The following is a 9,870-nucleotide window of genomic DNA, read 5'->3' as shown; positions in this document are numbered from 1 at the left end:
AATTAAAAGGGGAAAAGTTGGTCTCATTTGAAGAGGAAAGAGGGTCTAACCAGACATTCATTTTTCCAAACAGGATTTAAAATAATGGAATCACAAAACAGTTTGGATGGGAAGGGACCTTAAGACTCATCTCATTCTGCCCCCTGACATGGGCAGGGACACCTTCCATATCTCAGGGTGCTCCAAGCCCTATCCAGCCTGGCCTCAGACACTTCCAGGGATGGAGCAGCCACAGTCTCTCTGGTGAGGCCAGGGCCTCACCACCCTCACAGCCAATAATTCCTTCTCAATATCCCATCTAACTCTGCCCTCTGGCAGTGGGAAGCCATTCCCCCTTGCCCTGTCCCTCCATCCCTTTTCCAAAGTCCCTCTGCAGTTCTCCTGGATCCCCTTTAGGCCCTGGAAGTGGCTCCAAGGTCTCCCTGGACTCTCGTCTTCTCCACACTGAACACCTCCAGTTTTCTCAGTCATAATTTTGGACTTAAAGGCTCAGCAATTAATTTCCCAGCAGAGCAACATCTCCCTGAACCATCAGGCAGTGAGAAGCATGTTTTGTGCCAACACACCATGGGAACAACCCGCTGCCAAGCACTCACACTCCACAAGGAGCCAGGCGCTGGAGGAGCCCTGTCCCGCGTCGAGCGTGTACAGGCCGCTGTCCGAGGGCCCCACGTTCCTGACAATCAGCTTGTGGGTCAGGCCATCAGGTGTCACAGAGATCTGGTGCTTGTCACTGGCCTGGAGGGGGTGGCTTTTGTGCAGCCACAGGGGCTGGTGGCAGGGCGTGCACAGCACACACTGGAACTCGGCGTCCCCGGCCTCGGCACAGCGCACGTCGGAGAGCGGCTGCCGGAACCGCGCCGGGATGGCTGCAGGGGAAACCGAGAGCTATGGGAAGGAAACAGCCACTTCTGTGCTCCAAGAAAAATTGTTACAGCTGAAGGAGGAAAGAACAGGAAGTTGTGGTGCCTCTGAGCACTGCCTTACTGAGAAAAAGGAAAAACTCAGATGTACTTCTGTGCCCAATTTTGCAGAAAAGCAGAAAAGTAGATTTTTGTCTTTATTATCTTCTGAGACATTTGTACCTCACAGCACTGATGTGCTTCCAGTCTGTAGTCATTGATGTGTTCCCGCAGTGTGATACTCAGATTGAGTTTGTTGGTATTATTCTGAGCTCACAGAAGCAAACTGTAATATGGGGTAGGTTAAGGAGTGTGCTCACTGTCACCCACAGCCAGACTGGTACTCGAGGTCAGGCCTGCTCCCTTGGACTGCAAATGCAGAACCTAAAGCACTTAATCACCCTCCTGCTCCTTTTCACCTGTGCCAGACAAGGAGCCTTTACTGGGCAGCACAAAACCAATCCTCTGTGGTGGTCAGGAGTTAGTGAGTTTGCACTTGCTCCTAGACACAATATTTTTTCCAGCAAAAAAACCCAACTTTTGTCACAGTTGCACACCATATCCATCAAACTGAATTCCTTACCTTGAGCATCCAGTTCAGTTGAGAAGACAGGGACGTCCTCCACCCTGACCTGGTACACCCCTGCGTCCTCTGGCTGCACATCGTTGACAGTGAAGTAGTACCTCCTCCCAACTCTGCGCAGGCAGTGCTTCCTGTACTCATCCCCTGTCCCGTACCGGAGCCGCTCGCCGTCCTGGCCAGGGGAGGGCAGGGCAGGAGTGTCCTCACAAAGGCTCAACCAGTGCCCGGCATTTCAAACACATCAGGACAGGCTGGTGCTACAATCCCCTTATTGATAAAAATGAGTAACCTCACAGTGCCCAGGGCTCTTTGCAGTACACAGGCACTGTCTGGGCAGTGAATCCTGCTCAGAGCAGGGCACCAGGCTCTGAAACTCAGCAAAACAGCAGCTCTTGGCTACCCACATAAGGGTCTGAAGCTTAATTAATACATAGTTCTTGCAGCTACAAAGACAAAGCACTTTTCTAGATTTCAGCATCCTCATAGCTGGATGTACAGGAGAGTTCACCGCTTTCTGTAGCACATTTGGGTTACATTGTCCAAATTGTGGCTCATTGACTTCATGTCATATATTTGATCCAGAAGATTCATACTTAGTCTGTCCTTCCCTTCAGGGCATTCTGATTTCCCCTGGATTAAAGCCTCTAACCACAATTTGACTAAAAATTATCTTTCAGAAAAACACACCCAGCAATGAGCACCTGCAGATTCCATCTGGGGGACTATGGATCTAGAGGGAATGTTTTACATCTCTGAGATCTTCTTTCACAGAGGGAGTTATAGTGCAATAAAACACTTGAGAAAGTGAATAAAATTTATATGAAACTGCAGAATTTCTGCAGCCTGAAAGACACTGTTGGGGTGATGGTCTTAAACTGAAGGAGGGCCAGATTAGATATAAGAAAGTAGCTTTCCCTGTGAGGGTGGGGAGCCCCTGGCACAGGGTCCCCAGAGAAGCTGTGGCTGCTCCATCCCTGGCAGTGTCCAAGGCGAAGTTGGACAGGGCTTGGAGCAACCTGGGATAGTGGAAGGTGTCTCTGCCCATGGCAGAAGGTGGAATGTTTTAAGGTCCCTTGATCTTTAAAAGGTCCCTTCCAACTCAACTGTTCTATGAATTTGCTGAAGACACAAGGACATCAGTAACTGACTGCATGCTCTGTACTTGGATCTACAAATCCACAGGGATATCCACCACCAAAGATCACCCCACACCCACAGTGCTCCCTAACCAAGCAGGGATCTGCAAAAGACAGACAACCTTAAGGCATTTATTTGCTCTCAGCCACTGCCTAGCAGATGAAGCCTTTTTTTGTAGAACACTTGAGGGGCTGCTCTGAGCTGCTGCTGCCAACTCATCCCTCTCACCTTGAGCAGGTAAACGTTGCTGTTGCTGTTTTTCAGCTCCATCTCCAGGCTGAACGTAGCATTTCCCTCCTTGTTGACTTTGATGTGTTCAAAGTTTTTGAGAGTGTGAATTAACTGCAAAGAAATGTTGAAGAACCTAGTAAATTATAAAGCTGCCATGACAAAAGTTCTTGAGCTGTTGAATTAATGTGAAATCTACTTTAAAGAGCTACCTCTAACATGATGTAGTAGAAGTATCTGTAAGTCACAGTTCTGGTACAGTGAGTTGCAGTGTCTGTAAGTTGCCACAGTTTCCTCCTGTATATAAATGACTTTTTATGTGTTGCCTCCTGGCCACTCCCACACTGCCCATCCAGGTCTCTACATGCCCCTGTATGTGAAAGCCAATTTTTACTCTTGGACATATAATTTTCAATTTGGGGTCCAAATTCTTATCAGAGACAACTGAATACCCCTGTGGTTAGTATCTCTAAAATCTGTGAACTGAGCTTCAAGAAATTCATTAGCATTTTCACTTGCATGAGTAAAAGTGGAACTTCTTTAAAATATTGTCATAAATCACTGTCATACAACAAAATTTTCATCTCCAAAGCAATTTAGGAAGACATAGCCTGTTTTCAGAAGCTGCAGTTTGTTAAAAATTAGTGGTTTCAGTTTATTTACCTTGTCCTGTTCACTCTCTGTTTCTTTCCTCATCTCCTGCAGCTTCCTCAGCATCCCACGGAAGTCAGCAATTCCATATTTCATACAGATTTTCTCATAATCTCTCCTATCTGCATGCAGCAGCAGCTGCCACACAGCTTCTTTGTCCAGGGGCTTTGGTTTTGGTGCTGCAGCTCTGAGAACCAGGGGGGAACCATTCAAACATTTTCATGGACAACAAAATGTCCTGTTTTCTATCCCTAATTCTCTTTCATCTCTCTCCATCATTCCTGTAGTTCACTTGGCCCTGTAGGTGCAGGCAGGAAAGACTGGGACTCTTCCAGAGCAGGTTTTCTGCATCTGTACTACAAATTAAATGGTGCCAGGGAACAGCTTCCACCCTGCTGAATTATCACCAGAGGGTCTGGTGCAGTTTGGCCCAGGCCAGGTAACTGCCTAGCACAGTTCAGGAGTCTGCACAGAGATCATTATCAGCAGACAATCCTTAGAGCTTCCCATCTGGGAAGGGAAGGATTCTGCCCAGTGCACCTGGCAGTGCAGCTGGGCTGGGAGCCAGAGCTCAGCCCCTGGGCAGCCAGAGCCATCAGTGCATGAAGAGTTGTTCTTTGGACAGGAAGATACTTGTGAGCTAAACACGGGAAGCAGAGAAACACAGCCTCCCTGTCAGACCCTCGTGGTGCAGAGGGAATACCCCTCACAATGAGGCTGCAATCTTGTGTTTATCTCAGTCCAGCTGGCAGTGCCAAGCTGTTCTGGCCTGTCTCTCCACAGGGAGTCTCACCACAACTTTGGACACAAGAAGTGTTGCCCTGAAGGTCTCTGGAGCTGTCCCCTAGCACTGAGAAACATCCAGAAGTGGGAACATGGCCCTCACTCCAGAGCCTTACCTCTTCCTCAGCATCTTCCTGGAGTCCAGGAGTGTCTTCTTGAGCTCTGTTGCAAGAGAGGGGGAAGCAACTAACAGTCACATACCCAGCACTGTGAAATGCATCTCCCCAAAGTAGATAATGCAGAATAGCCAATGACAACAGGGCATTCTGCTGAGGTCTCTTCCTCTGGTGTTTTTTTCACACTTCAACAAAAAACTGTCATTAAACTTAGTCAGTTCTCACTGCCATGCTCATCCTTTGAGTGCTAATGAAGTTCATCTCTCCCTAAAGGGCTTCCCTCTAGAGACCCACTATTGTCAGCCATGCTAACAAGTTTGATCCAGATGTTTAACATCCCCAAATCCCTTTTTCCTTTCCTAATGATTCCACAATCACTAATTAGAACAGCCCAAAACTGTGTCTAAAATCATCACTTTAGCAAAAGGTAAAGAGCAAGCAGACAGAGATGACAGAACATTAGAGGCTCATTAATCCTTCTCTTACTCCAATCTTTACAAGTCTGGGGTAGCAATAGTGTGACAGACTAAGTATTTTTCTCTCTGCTCTCCCCAATAATATAATATACATATAGATCTTTAACTTACCATCAGCAGCATGAACAGGAACATATTTTGCCTTCCTCTTAAAACCAACTGATCATTTATAAGAGAAAACAGAAGAAAAACAAGCTATAGGATGAACAAGATTAGATTAACAGCAGTGAACCAATGAGCCATGAAACCACTGCATCTGTTACCAGTGCAAGAGGGAATCCCAGTTTGGATTTCCTTGTCAATCTGACATTTGCTCTCAGTAAACTCCATCTATAAAGGTGATATTTATATTGCCATTGATTCTATGCTTCCTGGAGACTCCATGCAGAGGAGGAGAGCATTGTTGCCCTACCAATTTTATGGTCTAAGCAATAGGAGGAAATATCAACATCTTGTTTTAGAGATGGGAAGCCAAGATGGAAATGACAACAGTAGATAGGTGCCTTCTAAACTTACTTGAAAGGCACAGAGGTGACACGGACATTTAGATAGAATCCATCTTCTGCTCAAGTGGATTCCAAGAAGATCAGTTATGTCTGATCCACCAAGTGCCCATTTCTCTGCACTGACTATGACAGAAGCAGGAATGAGGTGCAGAGACAGCTGCAGAGGGATGGATCCCTCCCAAAGGGCTGATTCATTCAACACCATAAAGGAAAGATTGGGGCAGTTCAGCACTAAATCCAGGGTATCTGACTATGGACCAGTGCAGTGAGCACAATTCCACTTTCTTCCCCCTTGCCTGAAAGCTCACAATGCTAGGGAGCCACCAAAAGATCTCCAGTCTTCAATGAGGGGAATACCAAACCTTCACACCAAAATACCCAGACAAAGTCCTGGACACCCAGCCCAGGGAACAGCATAGCTCCTGGCTGGGACCACGGGGCCTGTGGAGCCCAGAGCTCCAGTCCTACCTTGGATGATCCTGAGGCCAGCAGAGCACGAGGCCTCTCCGTAGGCATTGACAGCACAGCAGCGATACAAATCACTGTCATCCTGAACCAGGCTCTTGATCTTCAAAGGAAGAGCACAGAAACTGCTCACAGAAAGGGCTGGGGTTCAGTTCACCTTCAGCTTCTCATAAAGCAGATATTCAATGGTACCTCAGAGGCTTCTCCTGTTCCCAGAAGGGCTCTAAAAAGCTTTGTTTGCTTATCTTTGTGTTATCTCAGAGCTGGGGAAGTGTAGAATCATGGAATACCCTGAGTCAGAAGGGACCCACAGGATCATCTAGTCCAGCTCCTGGATAGGACACTCCCAACAATCCCACCCTGTGCATCCCTGGCAGTGCTGTCCAATCACTCCTGGAGCTCTGGCAGCCTCGGGGCCGTGCCCATTCCCTGGGGAGCCTGGGCAGTGCCCAGCACCCTCTGGGGAAGAACCTTTCCTGATATCCAGCCTGACCTGCCCTGACACAGCTCCAGTCCTTCCTTGGGTCCTGTCCCAGCTCACAGAGAGCAGAGATTGGGGCTGCCCCTCTGCTTCCCCTCATCCCACTGCAGGTTTTTCCTGTCCATTTCTCTCAGTTCCACAACTCCTTTCTGAAATATTTGATCTTTACCTGCAGAATGAATTCATTTGTAGCACTATTGAAGGACATTTCATATTTGGCAGGATCATCCATTCCTTTCCGTGTACGTGACCATTTCACCTCAGGAGCTGGGACACCTTTGACCACAGCTCTGAAAATGGCATTTTTACCTTTGAAAAGAGACAAGAATTTAGTTATTTAAGACAGGCTTGGACATGAGGACACTCAGGCCTGGCCCCTTTTCTTATCAAGAATGATCCCCAGAGTGAGTAATTTCTGTTATTTTATGCAGAAACATTCTTCAAAAATAACATCTTCTTTTGCACATCAATAATTCAGGTTTTGTGTGTATTCAGTCATAAAAGGCCTTTAAAATCTGGCATTATCCTGCCAGATGTGGCTGCTGACATCTCTGGCCATCACTGAAATCAGAAGCCTGACAGCAAATTCAACCCAGACTTCCTTTTTACTCATGAAATGTCCAAATCCCTTCTCATCACACATATTCTCTATCAAATCCCACTGTTTCTCCAATCTTTAACTGGCACCACCTTGCACTCCAAACCACCAGGCTCTGCTGTTTGAAGAGACAAGGGAGGGAGAAAAGAAGGGGGTTCCTCTCCTTCATCTCTGCTCCCCAAGGAGCCTGAGTATCCAGCAGCCCACCACAGAAACCTCCAACAGCTCTCCCATGGCCCAGTAAAAGCCTCCTCCAACAGGCTCCAAAACCACAGGGAACACTGGGAAACAATCAGAGAAGTGACTTGTGTGGGTGAGTGGGAATAGAAATGGAGGTGAGTTATCCACAGAAACACCTTAGGGTGGAAATGATCACTCTCTATTATTTTTTAATACTCTTGGTCTTCAGGTGACCAACACTGTAAAGATTCTCCCTGGAAAGTCTGGCAATATTTCTCACACCTTTCTGCAGTCACCACCACCAAACTTATTTGATGGAACAAGTTCCTGCCAACAGATGCTTATAAAAAGACCTTCTCCAGCCTTTGATATTGCAGTACTGTCTCTCATTGAAGTCTGATTGCAGTTTGTTATCCCTGTATTACATTTTAGCCACTTTGGCTGCACTTTCCCTTGCTTGCCATCTGTCACAGACCACCCAGGCAGCAGAATCAGCTCAGCTACACACTGGACACAGTGGGGTGATGATAGAATTAAAGGCCCTCGTGGTGCCTCTACACAGACACAGAATTGCAGTGACCAACCTGAATGCACAAAGAACCTGCTGAAAATGAAGTAACTTGGAAAATTTATACAGGTGAAAATACAGACAGGTGAAAACTTAGCCAGGGGCCTTGGGTAGTGCATGAAACGTGCAGGTGGAGGAGAAGAGGGACAGGTTCCACTAGAGGCCACTGTGCTCCTTCATAAAACCTCAGTGGCTCCTGGAAATCCACAGGTGAGTGTGGAACGCCGAAATCCAAGCTGCTGGTTCAGTCCTGGCAGGCAAGAGGATCTACACGATGTTCTCAGGCCACTCCACACCAACAAAAAAGAAAAAACAAAAGGACTCTCTGCAGGCGCAGAGAGACCTCTGGGAGGCTCTTCATTGATTCCTGTTCTTGGCTCATCAGCTGCCTGCTCTGTGCTCTGTGCAAGATCCTTATGTTTTTCCTTACAGAATCATCACAGAACCATGGAATGGCCTGGGTAGGAGGGACCTCAAAGCCCATGTAATTCCACCCCCTGCCATGGGCAGGAACACCTTGCACTGTCCCAGGCTGCTCCAAGCCCTGTCCAGCCTGGCCTCAGACACTTCCAGGGATCCAGGGGCAGCCACAGCTGCTCTGGGCACCCTGTGCCAGGGCCTGCCCATCCTCCCAGCCAGGAATTTCTTCCTAATATCCCACCTAACCCTGCCCTCTGGCAGTGGGAAGCCATTCCCCTTGTCCTGGCACTCCAGGCCCTTTTTCATCTCTCCTGGAGCCCTTTCAGGCACTGGAAGGCTGCTATAGCCTAAACAGCACCTCCAGTCAGCATATCCTACTTTAAAAACAGCTGATTTTAGTGCTGAGCACAAGTTCTTTCAACAGGAAAACAAAAAAAACCGACAGCTTTTCATTGTAATTAATCTTTTGCTGCAAAATCTTTACTGTGAGAGCTTCCTGCAGAATTCACCACATTTGCTGTACACATAAGAGCTAGATGTTGGTCTTGCATACACATAGTGACAACTCAGGAGACCTTTGTGAGTACTGATGGAATTGTCATCAGTGTAACAAAATCTTCGGCCACACAACGCTTTTTTTGTGGTCATGTCAAATCACTTTAGAAACTCACTAGATGTAATCATGATAATTTTTTCATGTAGGTAGGACATGGAGTCAAACCCCCAAATCTGTGGCTTTGCCTGTTTATCAAGTCTCACCTTCCTGCAGTGTCAGAGTGAGTGGTTTCTTCTCAAAATCAGGTGTACTGCATCCTGGTGGAACATCATTCACAAACTGAGTGACAACAACTCCTGGGATAGAGGATTTCTTGAAGATTTTTACTAGAAAATCAAGAAAAAAATTCAATTTACATGTCTGTCCTTCAGAAAGAATCTCTCTCTCAGCATTGCCTCAGCAGAGCAATAACTGCTCCTGCTCAGCTCCTCTTGGACCACAAAGGTCCCATCTATTCCAGTGCCACAGGCTGTAATGTGTCCCAATGCTTGGGGATTAAGGTCTGGGATTTTGTGGTGGCTTTGGCAAAGTTGTGCCAAGTAGGAAATTCTGCAATCAAAGTCCTAATGCAGGACCACCTTGGCTCACAGCGACGGTTTGGACAGGGAGAGCTTTGCATCAGTTCTTGTTCCAAATGCAAAATCTGGCATGAGAAAAGCTCCAGTGCCAAGTCAGAGCCTGGTGGGTCAGTCCCTGCCATCTCCAAGCTAGAGAAGCAAGCAGGGGTTATTCCCAGGGGAATATTCCCCAGAACTTGTCTGTTCTCTCACCTGTCTGATGGCTGCTCATGATGCTTTGCTCAGCTTTCCGGGGTCAGCACAAACAGATTACAAGTTCTCCTTTGAAAAAGACAAATACTTTCATTATTTACAGTTTGCAAGAGGAAGGACAGACCTTAACACTGCTCCCTTTAGTGACACAGTTTGTCCTTCCTCACTTGCCACATCCTTGCAGCCAAGCAGAGGCAGACCTGCCAATCAGCCTGTCATGCCCAACACAACCTGGGCATGAGGATGATTAGCAGGGCTGGATGGAAAATGTACACATCCAGTGGCATCCCTCTGTGTCACCTGGCTTTCCTCTAAAGACCTCCTCTCGTGTTTCAGGCAAACATTCACCACATGGCACTCACGTGGTGGGTTCTGATGGATGGCAAGAGCAGTTGCTGAGAAGAAAACCACAGAGATGGATGTCTAAACTGGGACATGGAGCAGAGGTAC

At 47.3% G+C, this 9,870-nt stretch overlaps 1 protein-coding gene across 5 annotated transcripts in view; it reads right to left on the bottom strand.

Annotated features, from left to right (window-relative positions):
- Positions 1 to 9,870, bottom strand: part of IGFN1 (immunoglobulin like and fibronectin type III domain containing 1) — a 38,552-nt gene that overhangs the window by 18,053 nt on the left and 10,629 nt on the right. For all 5 annotated transcript variants that reach the window (XM_041489526.1, XM_041489530.1, XM_041489529.1 and 2 more), the window contains exons 3-12: positions 9,421 to 9,489; positions 8,854 to 8,976; positions 6,498 to 6,637; positions 5,851 to 5,950; positions 4,988 to 5,035; positions 4,401 to 4,446; positions 3,514 to 3,688; positions 2,851 to 2,964; positions 1,486 to 1,657; positions 597 to 869 (exon numbers count right to left, since the gene is read on the bottom strand). In XM_041489526.1, coding sequence (XP_041345460.1) covers positions 597 to 869; positions 1,486 to 1,657; positions 2,851 to 2,964; positions 3,514 to 3,688; positions 4,401 to 4,446; positions 4,988 to 5,035; positions 5,851 to 5,950; positions 6,498 to 6,637; positions 8,854 to 8,976; positions 9,421 to 9,439 — 1,210 coding nt within the window. In that variant the 5' untranslated portion in view covers positions 9,440 to 9,489. The remainder of the gene's footprint in view (positions 1 to 596; positions 870 to 1,485; positions 1,658 to 2,850; positions 2,965 to 3,513; positions 3,689 to 4,400; positions 4,447 to 4,987; positions 5,036 to 5,850; positions 5,951 to 6,497; positions 6,638 to 8,853; positions 8,977 to 9,420; positions 9,490 to 9,870) is intronic.

This window comes from Pyrgilauda ruficollis, unplaced genomic scaffold, assembly GCF_017590135.1.
Source record: "Pyrgilauda ruficollis isolate IOZ18807 unplaced genomic scaffold, ASM1759013v1 scaffold95, whole genome shotgun sequence".
NCBI classification, from domain to species: domain Eukaryota; kingdom Metazoa; phylum Chordata; class Aves; order Passeriformes; family Passeridae; genus Pyrgilauda; species Pyrgilauda ruficollis.
Note: the sequence above shows the minus strand (reverse complement) of the source record. Positions and strands in the feature narration are given on the sequence as shown.